The sequence below is a fragment of the Musa acuminata genome, chromosome BXJ3-9 (genome assembly GCF_036884655.1).
Source record: "Musa acuminata AAA Group cultivar baxijiao chromosome BXJ3-9, Cavendish_Baxijiao_AAA, whole genome shotgun sequence".
Taxonomy (NCBI): domain Eukaryota; kingdom Viridiplantae; phylum Streptophyta; class Magnoliopsida; order Zingiberales; family Musaceae; genus Musa; species Musa acuminata.
In genome coordinates, this window is record NC_088357.1 from 41,429,703 (window position 1) to 41,447,501 (window position 17,799).

At 37.3% G+C, this 17,799-nt stretch overlaps 1 protein-coding gene across 1 annotated transcript; it reads left to right on the forward strand.

Moving 5' to 3' along the window:
- The first annotated feature begins 9,364 nt into the window (after positions 1-9,364).
- On the forward strand, positions 9,365-10,888 carry LOC135648317 (adenylate isopentenyltransferase-like). The gene has a single exon (XM_065165873.1). The coding sequence runs from the start codon at positions 9,666-9,668 to the stop codon at positions 10,767-10,769; it is 1,104 nt and encodes a 367-aa protein (XP_065021945.1). The 5' UTR covers positions 9,365-9,665; the 3' UTR covers positions 10,770-10,888.
- The last annotated feature ends 6,911 nt before the right edge of the window (positions 10,889-17,799 follow it).

The window sequence follows — 17,799 nt, forward strand, 5'->3', positions numbered from 1 at the left end:
TCTCGCTTTAATTGGATTCTCTTGAAAAACTCTTTCTCTCTCAATCCGAATGACCTTGGCCAAGGATTTGTTTGAGCAAGAATATATGGGATATTCCTCTCTTGATACCGAGAGCGGGCGATCCTATATCGATACTCAATAGCCCTCGTAAGGTTAGTTGTCACTCCCGATGACCGATTATACTATATCTGGTACTTCCAAACCTATAAGTTTGGTATTAAAGAGTGAAGTAATCATGCAGGACATCCTTGGTGTCTTAAGTCAAAGGACCAAGTACATCACTAAGACGATAAAATCATTGTCTGATAATAAGGTATTATCAACCATCCAACATTCCGTGAGTAGATTAATCAGTGAACTCATTGTCCAATGAGCACCTGCATTACAGCCCTAGTGCCCCCACATGAGCATCTATAAGACCAACTACCTCTATTATATAGACGGGTATACAGCACACTAGCCTATCCGGTTATTTCGATGTCCCTCTCGAGTAACCTATGACTAGGATTATTTAGGGTTTATGTTTAAAGGTGAATCGATCTCATTACCATGATCTCATCACAATATGATTCTCATTGCACAAATCCATGAACATTACATTATATATATACAACAAGTAATATAAAGTGAAAAAATACTATAATAATAATAAGCAAAAAGACTGTGTCATGTCATATATGTCATCACTCACGTGATTGGCTTGTAGGGCACCTATGACTAGCATAAACATGTATACAGTATACTAATCTGTCCAATTATCTAAATATCCCTCTTGAATAACCTATGACCAGAATTCTATTGGGTTTATATTTAAAGATGAATCGATTTAATTATCATAATCTCATCACGATCTGATTTCCATTGTACAAATCCATAGACATCATAATATATATACACAATATAAAGTGAAAAAATAACATAATAATAGTAAAAAGAGTGCATACTATGTCACACGTGTCATAACTCATGTGATTGACTTGTAGGGCACCTATGACTAGCAAAAATAAGACTAGCAAAGAAAACTATGTATTGTTTACCAGCCAAACAATTAATATAATTATTCATATGTGTACCTTTGAGGTTTGGGTAATATCTTTCTCTTTGAAAGAACATACAACCCCTTCTTGCTCATGTGTCTCAATCGCCTATGTCACAACTCCATGCTGAAGTCTTTTTCTATAGCATTCAATTGCTCACCATAAGCTTTAGTTTGCAATCTGTATAAAGTGTGATATTTCTTCCTACTAACTACCATAAGAGAACCCTTTCTGAATTTCTATTGCCCTATGTAAAATATGCTATCAAAGTCTTTATCATCTAGCCTTCCAACTAAAATTAAATTCAATCTCAAGTTAATCACATGTCTCACATCCGTAAGCACCAACTTATAGTCAAGGTTAGTCTTTATGTAGATATCACTCATGCTGATGATGCTTGTCATGTCATAGTTGCCCATCTTTATAACACCAAAATTTCTAGACCTACAGGTAGTAAAGAACTCCCTTCATAATATAACATGATAAGAAATACTTGTGTCAATCACCTACTCGAGATCCTGACACACACAAGAAAAAATATCATTAGAAGTAGATAAAATCAAATAGTCATCACCTTATACTATAGTTGTGGTATTTTTTTTTAACTTTATAGACTCTACTTCTTTTATCTTTTCCTTGCTCTTCTTAGGTTACTTGTATTGATTCTTATAATATCCTTTCTCACCACAATTGTAGCAAATAATATATTTTCTTAATCTTGACTTGCTTCTACCCATGCATAAACTACTTTTATCTTTGGACTTTGACTTTCCTTTGTTCTATGAGATAAGTGCACGTGAATCAATATAAGATATTACTAAATTCCTTCTTCTCAACTCCTTATTCAAGAAATTATTTATTACTTAACTTGACTCATAGAGACAACACCATTTGGTGTAGAATTACTAAGGAAAACCACTAGTGTCTCCCAACTTTTTAACAATGAACTGAGAAGTAACAACGCCTACAACTCATTATCAAGAGATATTTTTATAGAGAATAACTAGTTAGTAATACTTTGCATTTCATTCAAATGCTCAATAACAGAAGTGCTCTCTTTATATTTCAGGTTCATAAGTTTTTTAATAAAAAAAGCTTAGTTGTTAATTATTTTTTTTATAAAGACCTTCCAATTATTTCCAAAGAGAATACATAAAACTTTCAGTAGAAGTATGGTGAAAGACACTATCATCAAACCACTATCGAATAAACCTGATTATTTTTTGATCTAATCTCTTTCACTCATCATCTATCATAGTTACGGGCTTTGCATTATCCCCTTGCAAAGGTCTATATAAATCATTATAATATAAGAGATTTTTCATTCTTAGTTTCTATATCATCTAATTATTTCCATTCAAGTTAATCATGCGAGAAATACTATTGGTCTCCTTGTTCGAACACAAAAATTAAATCATCAAAACCTTACTCTGACACCAATTATTAGGATAAAAAAAGAACTTAGTATATGAATAAATACTAGCAAGTCGTAACACCAGGTCGTAACATGTAATGAAATTAAACAAAAATCACAATCAAATAAGACACCAAGATTTACATAAAAACCTCTCCAATACGAAGGGTAAAAATCATAGGGCAAGCTAAGGAAAATCTACTATAAAAATAATGAACGTATAATCAAAGTCTTTTGTCCAAAACCCAAGCAACAATCACAAGAGAATAACATGGATACAAGGATTATGTTACTATGCATAATATCTAAAATATCCCCAAGTGATCATAATAATAATCCATTACAAATTTGATCTAGCCGAGAATACTATGTGGATGATTAAGAATAACCTTTATATTATACTCATCTTTTTTTTTTTCTGTCCTCAATTGTTTTTTTTTTTTTGTCTTAGTCGTCAGAGGTTAAAAGAAAAAAAAATTAAATTAAAAATGAAAAAGAATAAGACTAAAGTGGGCTGAATAATGGGCTATCTACCTAACACACTAATTTTTCAATCCATGAGTATTATCTTTCTTGCCTATAATTCCTAATCTTCTGTGGGCTTAGATCAATAGTTTTCTACGCGGAACTTGACCATGCAAAACTAAGAATTGCACTTATAATTTACACCCAAGAAACATACTACAAAACCCATTGTGGACTCACTTCACTCGAGAATAGACTCTCCCTCGGTACAAACTCGTCAAATAAACAAGTGAAACGAGTCGCCAACGAGTTAATGAGTACATGTAAAGCACGTGAGTCAGTAAATAATAACACACGGTGCTCAATGTACACTCCGTTCTCAATGTTGCGTGGTTTTAGGCTCACGCAATCAGTTTCAATTGGTGCTCTTATTCTCTCTCCTCTCTCTCTCTCTCTCTCTCTCTCTCTTTTCTCTTCCTTCGCCCTTACTCCATGGACAAGCAATCCAAACTTTGGAATCATAAGAGCCGCAGCTTCTCGGAAGCAAAAGCTTAGCTTCACTATGAACAATGATTCGGGCACATCTCCTCCTCCTCGGCATCTGAACTTCGCAGAGCACGCAATGAATACGTACAAAGTACGTGACTAATATTGCAGAACACATGCAGGCATGTTAAAAAGACAAATGCAATGCATCAGCCCACTGTGTACAATGTGACGTTTTTATTTCCTCCGTACTTCCCAAGAAAACTACTATTGATCGGCTATAACATGTCTAATGATCTACGATTAATTATAGATTATTTGTTATAATTAATCATCATATTTTAATTTTTATATTTTTAAAAATTATATTAAAATATTTATATTTATAAAAATAAAATATTTAATCTTGTTTTCTCCTTATATCATCGATTTTACTGATAGAAATATTATACGTGCTCAATGATAAATCAAAATGAGATAGAATTGATATATTAAAGATAAATCTTACGATATTTTTATTAACGGAGCCGATGATGTAAGGAGAAACAGAGTTAAATATTTTACTTTTATAAATATAAAGATTTTAATATAATTTTTAAAAATATAAGGATCATTATACTAAAGATAACTAATTATAAAATATAATATGTAATTAATCTTGTATCTGATGGCATATGCCTTTGTTTACTATGCACTTCTTAACATCGCCCTCTTATAAAAAGATGAGCATAAGATAAGCATTGGTTGCGTAAAAGATAAGATTTAGAGTTAAAAAATCTATATACATGTTTTAGTTCAACATGATAAGTGAAGGACTCGCCAATATGATCTTATTAAGAATTAGGTGCGTGCCTTTCTCTAAACTAATGCAAAACCTTTTAGTCGTTTAGAGTTGGTTATCATGTGAGAGAGGAGATCAAGTAAACAAGTGAGAAGGAGAGAGGGCTGTCATGTGAAACAATGGATTATTTCATTAGACAACCATTGTGCTAACATTTAGATGAGCAAGTTGCAAGTGTTATGTGGAGTTGCAGAACTGTTCTCCTTTCTGCATAGATATGAAATATAATAAAGACTTAAGGTTCATTTTAGTCTTTGGATCAATTTAATTTTTATGATTTATTCGTATCTAAAATATTTTTTATATTTTTAAAAAATATAGTATATAAGCTCATCCCGTCAAATTTAAGTTAATAAACGTTAAAGTCATGACATAAATTATTAATATAATGATAAGTATAATTTAAGTTTAAAAAGAGATTAAAATATATTTTAATCCTTCTGATTTTGGTCATAGACCACTTAAGCTCTTATGATTTACTCGTGTCTAAAATATCCTTTACATTTTAGAAAATATAGCATATAAGCCCCTTCCATCAAGTTTGAATTAACAGACGTTTAAATAGATTATAAATTGGCTCACAATAAACCATTAATATAATAACACGTATAATTTAAGTTTAAAAAAAGAGTTAAAATCTAAGATGAAGAGACAGAGATAGGAGAGGTTAGAGGTAGAGGTGAGAGAAAGTTACACTATCATGTCATAGGCGTGACTAGTAGAGGCATAGGAGAAGACGGAGTGAGAGGCGATGAGGATAAAGATGCCTAGGAGGAGGAAGAGGGATTAGGAGACCATTGCGTGCTTAGCGTCAGACCAGTCGATACATATCCACTTGAGGCAAGATTGGAAGCTCGTCGTTAGCATGAGAGAGACTACGTGTGTACAATGCCTTACTAGACAACAGTGGCTTGATGCTACTATTGATGGTCATTTTCACGATGACGTCTCCTCCTATCATTGATGGTGGTCTCAATTTTTTTTTAAACTTAAATTACACATGTCATTATATAAATAATTTATTATGAGTCAGTATATCACGTAAACAAACTCTAACGTTTATTAACTCAGACTTGATAAGAAAGATTTATATGCTATATTTTTTAAAATATATAAATTATTTTAAACATGAATAAATCATAAGGACTTAAGTGATTCAAGGTTAAAATCATGAGGGTTAAAATAGATCTTAATTTTTTTTAAAATTTAAATTATATATATTATTATATTAATGATTTATTGTGAATTAACATACCATATAAGTAAACTCTAACGTCTATTAACAGAATGAACGCTATAATTTTTAAAATGTAAATATTATTTTAGATATGAGTAAACTATAAGGATTAAAGTGATTCATGACCCGGCTAAAATGAACGTTAACTCTATAATAAAGTTAGACTGAAAGCATCATCTCATCACTGCATATGATCATTCATTAATCATCAAATGTAAAATATCTACTTATCATAATGATACACTCATCTGCCATCCTTTTCAGTAACACAATATAGAAACCGGTTCTAATCTGACGAAACACATCAGAAGTTTTGGTTGCACAAAAGCCATTAGAATCTAAGCCATGACTTCTAACGAAGAGATGCTTCTTGTCTGCAGCAATATCGGTAGCTGTCAAGCCATTTCTTTAACCCTCTTCTGTCCATCTGCAATGGAATTGTTTCAGCATAATGTGGAGATATAGTCAAGTACATGAGACTTAGGTCAGAGTGTAAGATTAAACAAAGCTAATGATTTAGTTAGTGCAATAAGACCATTGGACAACAGCTAAACCTCTGGATTCTTCGCTACACACATTCTTATTATAAGGTACAAAGCTTCTGCAACAACTGCTTCAAGTTGGGTTGGAGGTCTTCTGACCTCTCTCTTGAATTGTTTCTGTTCAGTTGTTGATGCTTTTAGAAACAAAAACAGAGATCACTTCAATCCCCATATATATATATATATATATATATATATATATATATATATATATATATATATATATATATAGCCCACTGTTTAGCTATTTCTAAATGTTTGAGAAGCACAATAGTGAAGACCTCCACAGCTCATAAAACACAAGCATGCATGGTTAGTCTCATGGTGGTGGTCCAAGCTTTAGTTAAAGAAGAGCTACTTTCTCATCAAGTGAAGTAGAATAATATGAATGTCTTGAAGAAGGTACAAGTTTATGTTACCTTATGCAAGTCTGACTTCTCTTCCTTCTTTGAACCGCTTCATTCTTCATTGGCTCTTCTCTTGGTGAGCTAAAACTACAGTAATTATGATCTACACTCATGCCCTTATGCCTGTTAGACTAGCTTTATCTTACTCTTTCTTTTATCTCTCATGGTAACTACATGCAACAAGATGAGTTCTGAAGCAGGAGAAGTAAGCTATGTCGCTATATATCATTGTCATACTTTAGCATATTCCAACTAACGTAAACACAAAGAAAGAAAGAAACGTCACATAATAGCAACAGAAATGTAACCCTACTTGAAACCTTAGCAATGACAAACCTTTCTCTGAACTCTGTTCTCCAAACATACCATGTTTTCTTTAAGAAAATTGCATGTACATGCAATTGACTGCTTGCCAACCAAACGCTAAGAAATAAGTACTCGTAGTAGGGTGAAGAACACTGGTACTATATAATGCATCTCTTTCAAATTTGTGATCAAGGAAGAAAACTCTGTTGACATTGTTAATACAGAAAGGTAATGCTTTTCTAAGTTTACATGCATGCATCACAAAACTGCGGGCTAATATAGCTTTCTTTAAGACCACATTGACTTCATGTTGAAGTCTGAACCTATGATCCAATGGAGTAGGTTATCACATCCTTGGAACAACAGAGATGGTTCACTTATCTTTCTCTTTATGCCTAATGTTTGTTTCCTTAGGTAGAACATGTTGTTTGTTAAGTTCATCCATATCTTTTCCGTATATTTTATTTGTTGGCTTGGGAAAATGTAGAAGCACGTTGCCTTTACATCTCAGTATAGAGCACTATAACAGCTGTGTTGTGATATGCCTAACATGATTTCTAGTGGAGTGATTTCATTGATATCAATATGCAGAGAACTTAAGCATTTAATTAAGCCAATCTTTTAGAAGTTGATCACCATCAAACATGCACACTATGCACATTTAACTTAAGCATGTACATTGATATTAAATTATTAAGAGATTTTAAGCATTTAACTTAAGCTAATATTGTAGAAGTCACCATCAAACATGTACATTGGCGTGACATGCCATACAACAACGGATGCAATCAAACAAAAATGAGGTTGTTTGGCACGTAGAATTGAGCCTTACACTTATGTTGTGTCCTACTACATAAAGCTTGAACTTAGCCATGGATCATGAAGAAGCAAACTAAGACTTCTCATCTCCTACCAAAAATATAAGATCCATCTTATGTCACCCAAAAATAGTTTGAAGTGACAATATAAAGTGCCAATATTTATATGTTTCTCAATTTCAAAAATTATGACTGTTTATTTTACTCTAACTTTTTGTCACTAAAAGAAGCTTGCACTTGTTATGAGAATATCAGTAATGAAAATAGAAGTGTCAAGTACATAGAGATCGTGAAATTGTAAAATTTAATTCACACTAGACATTCCAATAATAAATCCATGGATTCAATGAATTTTATTGATACATCAGAAGTGTCTTATCACACATGTTCCTGCATCTGTTTTGTTTACTAACATCTTACTGTTCTACTGTTCTATTGAAAAATAAAAATGATTATTAATCTTTTTTTAAGATAAGTGGATGGTTAGCATTATATAATATCATTAAGAAACAAAAAAACAAATACATCTAGAAAGATCTAAAGGAAAAAAGATGAGGAGAAGAAAACTAACACTTTGCGGCAAACTAGCATCCATTACTGGCAGGATTAGCATCTTTGTTAGAAGAGACAATTGGCTTCATCCACCTAATCCATTTCAAATCATGTCTTCCACATAATTCCCCTACAGTTGATGACACCAAAATGTTCATTTCAGACCTCAATAGACAAAAACATGCTCGTGGATGTAGTGGGTGCTTTTCATGTACCTGAGAGGCAGCACCATGGAGAGACAACCGGCCGGGATTGGCACCATCTCAAAAGAATCAAACACCTTTGAGGCTTGCCATCTGCACCAATTTGATTCAAGGTCGGTGACAGAGAGGGGCCACTTTGTTGAGGTCTCCACTGCATTTCTTTCATCCTGCTCAAAGAGGAAGCTGAAACCAATGCCGATGACGTCTCTAAGCCCCTCATCTCCATCACCTTCTTTATCAGATCCTGAAAAGGAACGAGAATGGGACAATGCAGTGCTGTAATGTCCTCAAAGCCAGTCCATTATCAAACTCGCCATGGGTGCATGGAACCATCTTCATCTCAGGAGATGAAGTTTGTAAGGAGTTGTTGTTGAGGTTATAATTCGGTTCTTTAGAATCTGGTTCAAACTAGACAGCCACATCCATGTTCCTGAGCATGCTTGTTCAACACAATAATGGGAAGTGTAGTTTAGGTCACCCCACACCCCCCATGTGTACCCCAACCGAGGAACGGAGATGGCTTCTTCCCCTCCCAAGAGCACACCATGAGTGCTCTCCCGCTGCAAATCATTAAACAACTATTACTATGTGGCACAAGCAGAAGGCTTCCCTATGACCAAATGGGGCTCAAGTGGCCAGCATCAGTGCCCTGCTCTGGTCTGGTTCAACCCAAGCAGGCCATTGGTTGCCCCCACCACCCTTCCCCCAACAGGGACAGACAGCCTCTTATGCAGTCTCTGATCCCAATGCAATTGGCATGGTCCCTCACTCTTCCCCATTCGATCCCCACCCAGTGACTTCCATAGGGTAATAATATGAAGTACTACAAGGAACTGCCCAGGTAGCAAGCAGCGTACCACACTCTGCTCGCCTCTTCTCATTCCCTCTCCATTCCCAGTCGTGTACATTATTTTACTGCAATGCATTGGGAACTGACCTGTAGGAGGGAGAGAACGCGAAGCGAATGGAAGTGCAAGAGGGCAGAACACAGGCACTGACACTTGTCCGGCATGGCAATCGAAATGATGAAGCTAATTAAAATAAGCATGGTGGTTACTGGTTTTCGCAAGGAGGCTCCATCAACCTCTCATATATAGGGAGAGGGAGAGACAGCACAGGGTCAAGCCAACAACAAAGAACAGCTTGAGTTGAGAGAAGGCTCGGCCACCTAATTAATGTCATTGCCATCCCCCGACCTTTCTTTTCCTCTCCTTTTGTGTGTCAACTCTGAAGGAGAACACTGAACACCCTCACCTGAGACTCGTGTTATGCCACTGCTCTCGCCCGCCTTCCATTTGTTGAAACTCTTTGCGACACAGATTGGTGGGTTTGGCCAAGTGCTTATTTGTTGGGCTATATGAGAGTTCTACTCACCAGAGGGGGCAACGCAGCTCTACTCCAACACCTCCATCGCCCGGCTTCGGTGCGCCTCGGACCCGCGACGGTCGCAACGGTGCCGAAACGAAGCTGCCATTGGCAGCGGGACATGTGCCGGAGGTGTTACTCTTCCGAAGATTATTGTGTTGAGGACAATGATGCCGGAAGGAAGGAGAGCGTGGTGGTGGTCATGGGCGCCACGGGGACGGGGAAGTCGAAGCTGTCGATCGACCTGGCAACCGAGTTCTCCGGGGAGGTGGTAAACTCGGATAAGATTCAGGTGTACCGGGGACTCGACATCACCACCAACAAGATGCCGGTCGCGGATCGCTGCGGCGTGCCGCACCATTTGCTGGGGGATCTCGACCCAGCCGCGGGAGAGCTCCCGCCGGCGGCGTTCCGGGAAATGGTGGCCCGCGCAATCTCCGGGATAACCGGCCGAGGCCGATTGCCGGTGGTGGCCGGTGGGTCCAACTCCTTCATATACGCCGCCATGGCCGGCAGCTACGACCCCGGGCGGAGCCCATTCGCCGGTGGCTGGAAGGCGGGGAGGAGGAGGGAAGGGAGGCTGCGGTATCGGTGCTGCTTCCTTTGGGTGGACGTGGAGGCTGCGACGCTGGCGGAGCAACTCGATCGGCGGGTGGAGGAGATGGTGGCGGCGGGGATGGTGGAGGAGTTGGGCCGGTATTTCGAGGCGGATGAGGAAGCGGGGAAGTTGAGGCACCCGGGGCTGGCAAAGGCGATCGGGTTGGCGGAGTTCCAGGAGTACTTCCTGGGAGAGCGGCGGGGGACGGCGCCAGCGTATGAGGCTGCAGTGGTGGCCATCAAGGCGAACACGCGGCGGCTGGCGGAGGAGCAGGTGTGGAAGATCGAGCGGCTGGAGCAGATGGGATGGCCGCTGCGGAGGCTGGACGCCACCGCGGTGGTGGCTGCGCGACTGGCCAGGGAGGCAGCGGAGGCTGAGGCGGCGTGGGAGAGGGACGTGGCGGGGCCCGGCGCCGCGGCGGTGGAGCAGTTCCTGAAGGAAAAGTCGGAGGGGCACCTGCATCACCACATCGTCCCTTCTCCTCTAATTTATGCTTAGCTTTTGTTCATAATAAGAGCGGAAGAAAAAATTGGTAAAGAAGGAAACAGTAAAAGCAAAGTGTCCGAAACTCTTTTCTTTCTTTTTCTTGATATGTTTAATATGTCCAAAATCTAAAATTGATGCATAAATTTCAAAACATACGAATCAGTCTTTTAAACAAACATGACTCTCCTAAAACCTCCTTTTAGGTCTCATCTTGAAAGCATAAAACCGCTTTTGTTTTAATTAACTGTCCCACAGATAAGAAATTCAATCATATCAACCTAATCAAGATGATTAGAACGGGTCTCTTACAAATGTTCGCTAGATTAATTAAATGAGTACAAATGCGGAACCTGCAGCTAAACCTTAGTCCATTTTTCACTCTAAATGTGTCAAGCGTCGGGCACAGATTACAATGAAAAATCACCTACTCCATAAAATACCCATTTAGAGGAAAAAAAAGACAGAACATATCCACCGGGTCGAGGGCATTATTATAAGATACAAAAGCTTTCTTTTTATTAATCGAATTAATTATATATCATCGTGTAATTAGGTATTATAAAATTAATTTTTAAATATTATATTATTATTATTATATGTGATAATATATATGATATAATAAATATAGAAATCCCTATAACTTTTGAAACGTAGGGATGATATTAAAGATAACTAACTGTATAAAATAATCTATAATTAACCTTTATTAACCAAAGAACAATTTGTTCCCATTAAAACTGCATCATAATTCTCCATAAATTAAGAGCTACACAGTCGAGAAAGCGATCCGTCGGCGATTAGACCTGATCGTTAATTGAGCTCAATAATTAGGCCCATTGCAAACGAATTCGGAACAACGCAACCGACGAATGGACACGGGTTTTCGTCTTCCGGTAGACGGCTGGTAGGGGCTCGTCCGTCATTTGCTCATTTGCGTGAGCGCAAAAGCGGCAACGAACTCTCACGCCACGTCTGCACCACCGATGGCGAGCGGCCCCTTCTTAAGTCTGCTGCCGTTATCACTCCGTCGTCGCCGCCCACAAACACCCTCTCGGCCCGGCCGGCGACTTTCATGACTCTCCGACGCAGGATGGGTCGCCACTCCGCTGCGGCGGCCGGGGTCCGCTCCCCCGCCACCCTGGGGTCCCACACCCTCACCGCTGCCGCGGCCCTTGCGCCATCCGCGGCCGATACAACCACCGCGGGCGAAGCCAGGCTCTCCGCCGCAACCGGGGCCTGGGCGAGGAACGACCTCAGCTCCTCGCCGCGGTCCAGGTCCATGAGCGAGATACGGCCGTCGGAGCGATCGAACCCCAGGCCGAGCCCCTCCCACGTCCTGACGACCACGCCACCTAACGCCAGATCCAAACCACCATCCCGTCCATGGTCGTCCCAATAACCGCCGGATGCGGAGTCGTACTCATCGGGTGATGACGACGAGGCCTCATCTTCGTCGTCATCATCGTCGGACGGCGATTCAGATTCGACGACGTCGTCGTCATCGTCTTCGCTAGAGGAGCAGTAGCAGACGGGTTGAGAGATGGCCGATCTGGCTCTTGTGTACCTGAGGAAGGCGAGCTTGGCCGGGCCGAGGAAGCGGAGGAAGGCGGCGAATCCGGCGACGAGGAGGGCGACAGAGGTCCAAGCGCCGGCGAGGTCGGACAGGATGCTGGCGATGAGGCCGGGGATCGGCAACGCCTCTGCCATCAGAGGGATCTCCATCAAAGCCCTAACCGTTACAACCTCGCTTCGAAACGGAGGTCGGGAGACGAGGGAGGCAGGCGGCGCCGTGGGCGAGGCAGAGGCGGTTAAATAGACGGCGGAGCAGTTTAGGGGCGGAGGCGGTGTGTGAGGTGGCGAAACGGAATTGGGTTTCTGAGTCAGCACGTGATCGGCGTGGGCTCGGTGGGGGTTGAGGCTCCTCCGTGTCTACGAAGTCAGCAAACAGCCCTTTCTCGCCACTTGGGACACTGGGAACCGCCGGAGCAAGTGGGGCCAACAGTGGTTTCATGTGAGGGAAAAGGGTTGGCTCCTGCTCCTACTATGTCAGGGGATCCTCATCCGGGTCACACTGATGACTGGCCGAAGGGAACGTGTGGACCGTCGCGTGATACGTGCCCGTGGCGAGTTGGGTTGGTGGTACGAGAGGAGAAGGCGCCGTAAGAGACTAAGAGATATGAAGGGACCCACGACCTTCTGGTTCTTTGTCCTTTTTGCGTGCGCTTTTTCTTGTACAAGATAAAAGCGTGGTCAAACCGCCATCGGGTGAGGAAGTTGGATGAAGTGGCGGGTGTTGATTGGTGGTTCTCGGGTGTGTGTGTGTTGACGTGAGGCACGAGAGCACGTTGGTATGATGGTATGATGGGTGAGCTAAGTGAAGGAGAAGCGTGGTGTGCGCATTGAACGTCCCTAGTTGAGCTTTGACCTTGAGTCGGGGACATGGCGTGGGAGGGAAGTCGGGAAGCTTCCCGTCTGGGAAATAGGGAAGGAGATGGGAACAAAAGGAAACCTTGTGGACGCCAACGCTAGATTATGCTTGAATTCTATCTTGATATCATTTACGTAGGATGTCGCGTGACGGCGTTGCTTTGTGGCTACCATCAATTGTTTTTAGGCGATAGAGTAGTATGATCGATTGCTCAACTAAATGCAGTTTTATGGTTCAGGTGATGCATTTTAGGTGGTTTACAATCTCTATGCACAATATCCTATAAAGGTACCATGGCATTCTAGATAAGTACACTGTATGAAGCATGAGCAACATTCACTGTGTATGAAACATGTATTTACATCAGCAAGAACATTCGCATTTCTATGCTCTAAAAATAATTTGTTTCATTATGAATGTCAAATGCTACCACAGTTAAGATGGAACTGAACATTTGAAAACAAAAGCTTATTCACCGTTTCCTTAATGCGATATATAGTGATACTAGAAGTAAACAGACCATATTTTCATAAAGTTCCCAATAACATGTATTTATCTGCAAGGAAGCATGTCCGAAAATGTGGCGAAGGTCCACCGTATGAGCATAGGCCTTTAGTCTAACCTTATTTCTTTTAACCAATATAATCCTTAGTCATTCAAGAAACTTATAGTCGTCCAAGTAGAAACTTGTATTTATTTTACTTAGTCTTATCATACATTATAAAGTATAACCGAAATAATAACAATGGAAGATACTATATCATATTTGATAAATCACAAATATCATTTGTGTTTGGTGTGAGAAAACAAGCTTGTATTGTTTGGTATGGGTGGCCCCATACCATTTTTTCCACATCTAAGTGTGGATGAGACTTTGATATTATAAATATTTGATTTCTCTATTATTCGTAGCACAAGCATTTTTATCAGTCCCTCTAATAGTGAAGTTGAGGTCTTTTGGATCTTATGATGATTGTCATATGATAAATCATCATTTGTCTTCATTAGTATTCATATGTGAGCATACGAGAAATTATCTACTTTAAAGGAGCCTCGTATAGTTTTATCCTATCAAGATAGACACCCTAAAAAATGCCTCTAATGATAAACGTGGTAATCTAATAAGATCAAATTTGATCATCAATTTTACTTGGTGAAAATGATTTTACCTAACCTACTTGAGTACTATCGCATTTGAAAAATAGGAGTCATTAAGTATTTAGAACAAACAAGGAAATTTTTTTTCGAATGTAAAAAATATTTATATCCCACATCTTGCTTAGACTATGCTAGAGCATTGTTTAGCAAAACTCCTCGGACAATTAAGTTAGTATACATTTGTAAATATATGTTTGGCCAGTTTTAAATTAAAAAAATCTAAAAAAAGTATTATTATAACTCTATTCCATGTGGTGACTTTCCAATTGGTTAAAAATAATAACCATTTCATTTGCTTTAAGGTAAGAGTCTCAGAAAATAATGTTTCTTCAAGATCTTAATCACTACCACCTGCACTCATAAATAGCTAAATTATGCTTTAGTTTTTTTTTTATCTAAAGTGGATATATTATGCATAAAGAGTTTGCTCTATGATGTATTAGGTGCTTCATATGCGTCTTTGTCTTAGATAGATATATAACATATAAATGAAATGTTTTACGATAAGTCAAGCACTTTAGATATTTTCTTGTCGTAAGTGAATACATTGTGTGCAAATAAGATATTTTCAAATGTTTTTTGACTTTTCGGATATATTTTTACCTTGGATAAACAAACCACATGCAAATAAGATATCTTGGGTAATATCAAACACTTTGAATATTTTTCTACCATAAGAAAATGCATTACACATAAAGAGGATATCCTAGGTTGTGTTTAGTGCTTTTAATATTTGTCTTTATAAGCTAATGCATCGAGTGCTATAAGCATAATAAACTCTTATACATAGTTATATTGTGTTTTGTAGGAAGTAATGTTTAAGAGTCTCACTCGTAATAAAAAAATATTATAAATTTAAATCTTAATAAGTGTAAAAGTTTTTTTATCTTTTATTTGAAAAAAATAATATATGAATTTAGGTTTGGCCTAACTTGGTCAGGTAAATTGATTTAAATTGAGTTTGGTAATATGAAATTGACTCAACCTAGGGTTGTTGATCAAAATTGTCAAACCTAGCTATAAGAAAACCCTTTTTATGTTAATATTATACACATGAAGTTAATTAGTATAATATTAAATAAGTCATTTTTTTTGTGAACGATGGAAGGGTGCTCATCCTATTAAGGTCAATCAATTGAGAATGTTGAGGAATGCTTAATTAAGGAGAAAAGCCATTTATATACATGTGTCAATAATGTTAATATAAATGGTATTAAGATATAGTGATAAGGAGGATATAGTGATAAGGAGGCCTTAGACATGATAAAGATATCAAGAGTTAAAAGTCTTAACAATTGGAAGACCATTTTTTTGTTTAAACAAATGAAAGGGATGCCAAGATTGAGTAAGTTAATAAGATTGAGAGAGTAAAATCAACCTTATCATGTCAAGAGAAAGACCTACGTTGAAAGCTCAACGTTGCATCCTATGCCCTCATTGATTGGTATTGCCAATATGACTAAATTCACTCGTGGTTTGGTGGTTGAGGCTTTTTTGTGTTTTGGGAGTTAAACAAGCCTTGAAGATAAGGTGTAACTGATAAACAGTTAGTTGTCATCTTAAGGATGATTGAAAGATGATATTGTGTTGAAGTAGCTCGAAGATGCAACCAAAGTTGAATAGTCATCTTGAAGAAGAGGTCATATTGATGATGTGATCTACCTAAGGAGTGATTGTCTTGAAGGACATGATCGACTTCTAAGAACAGTCATCTTAATACTGTGATCAACTTGAAGAGCAATCGTTTTAAACATGTAGTTGACTTAAGACTTTGCTATATGTGGATTTGACTTTTAGAGTATTTGGAGAAACATCAGTAAAGGCCTTTTGGTTATTGATAAAAAAATTATAATGTTCTTAAATTATCGATTAATGCATAGATTATCACATACAAATGCAAATTGATTACTTGTTTAGTCTCATTATTAAACCTCATAATTTAGTTACTTAGCGACTTGTCCTCGTCTTATCGAGTTAACATCGAGTAGTTAACGATCGATAACATGAAGAATGAAATCTTTTGTCATATGTCCAATGGATAGAGAATTAGAATATGAGTGGCTTATGACATGATTGGCCTTAGAGTTCTTTACAAGAGTTAGAATTATTGATCTCCTTTAATTTTTTATTTATTTATAATAAACTAGATAATGTGTTGTTATCAACTGTATGAAATATGAGAAAAGAGAGATGATGGTCAAATTTTTTATAGTCAAATTTTTTATTGAAAAAAAAAAGTAGGATTATGTATGACTCATTGTTGATATTAAGGATCTAAGATTAATTTAGATATTCTTATGAAGGGAAAGGTAAAGGCCCTTAGTTGATTGTTGCAAAGAATTTTGGAGATATAGTTTCATTTTAAATTTGATTATTAATTTAACTTAATAAAATTGATTCCACTTGATTCATTTTTTTTAGTAGAACTTTTAATGAAGATAGAAAATTCTCGTATCCTATATTTTACTTTTGGTTTGTATAAAAGATTATATCAATAATTTATTAATCAAATAGTATGCATTTAAAGCTTATAAATATTTATTTGATTAATTTAAAATAAAAATATACACGAGAAAGTTATTTTATAATATTATTCTTGTGTGTCATTTTACTAAGAGAAATATTATTACTATGACGTGCCCGATAGATGTGACATGACATATTCAGTAGGTCCTTATGAGATTCTTTATGAGTCCTGAAGTAATCGAAAATAATAATCACATCAATAATCATATATAAAACATCATATTTAAAAAATTAAACAAGTGCATAAGTGAATAAAAGATCACATCATGTTTCTATAGAGTCATATGTTTTTTATTTTTTATTTTTTTTCCATTGGGGGATTAAATAAGAATTTAAATATATTGAGAGAAATAAGTCATATTTTAATGTATCTTCTCTTCTTTTTTTTCTTTTTCTTTTCATAATGTATCATTCATATATGATATACTCCTCCTCTTAATTCCTTTCATAAAATAATATAACTACATAGTAAAGTCCAAGTGGATTAACTTCAGCATGTGAATAACATCTTTGATGGTCTTAAACATTATCCGAATGTCAGATCATGAGTTTATCAGTAAGAGTATATATAATTTTTTTTATAGAATGATAACACGTCACCTTTTGCTTATGAAAAATTTCTAATTAAATATTCTCTTTTTAATTCCTTTACAAAAACTACTATGGAGTATTTAGACATTATATATATATATGCATATATATAAGTAAGAATTTAATATTTCTTACATGGCATATACCCAATAAATACAGGTAGTCACAACAAACCATAATTAACAATAAATTTAAAAGTATTAAAAGAATGAAAAATATAAGATATATTTTATCATGATTATTTAAATATTTATTTATTAAACTTAGAAGGATAGATATATATACGGACGTTACCAATTTAGAGATTATATAAAAAAAAATATTTAAGGATATTTATAT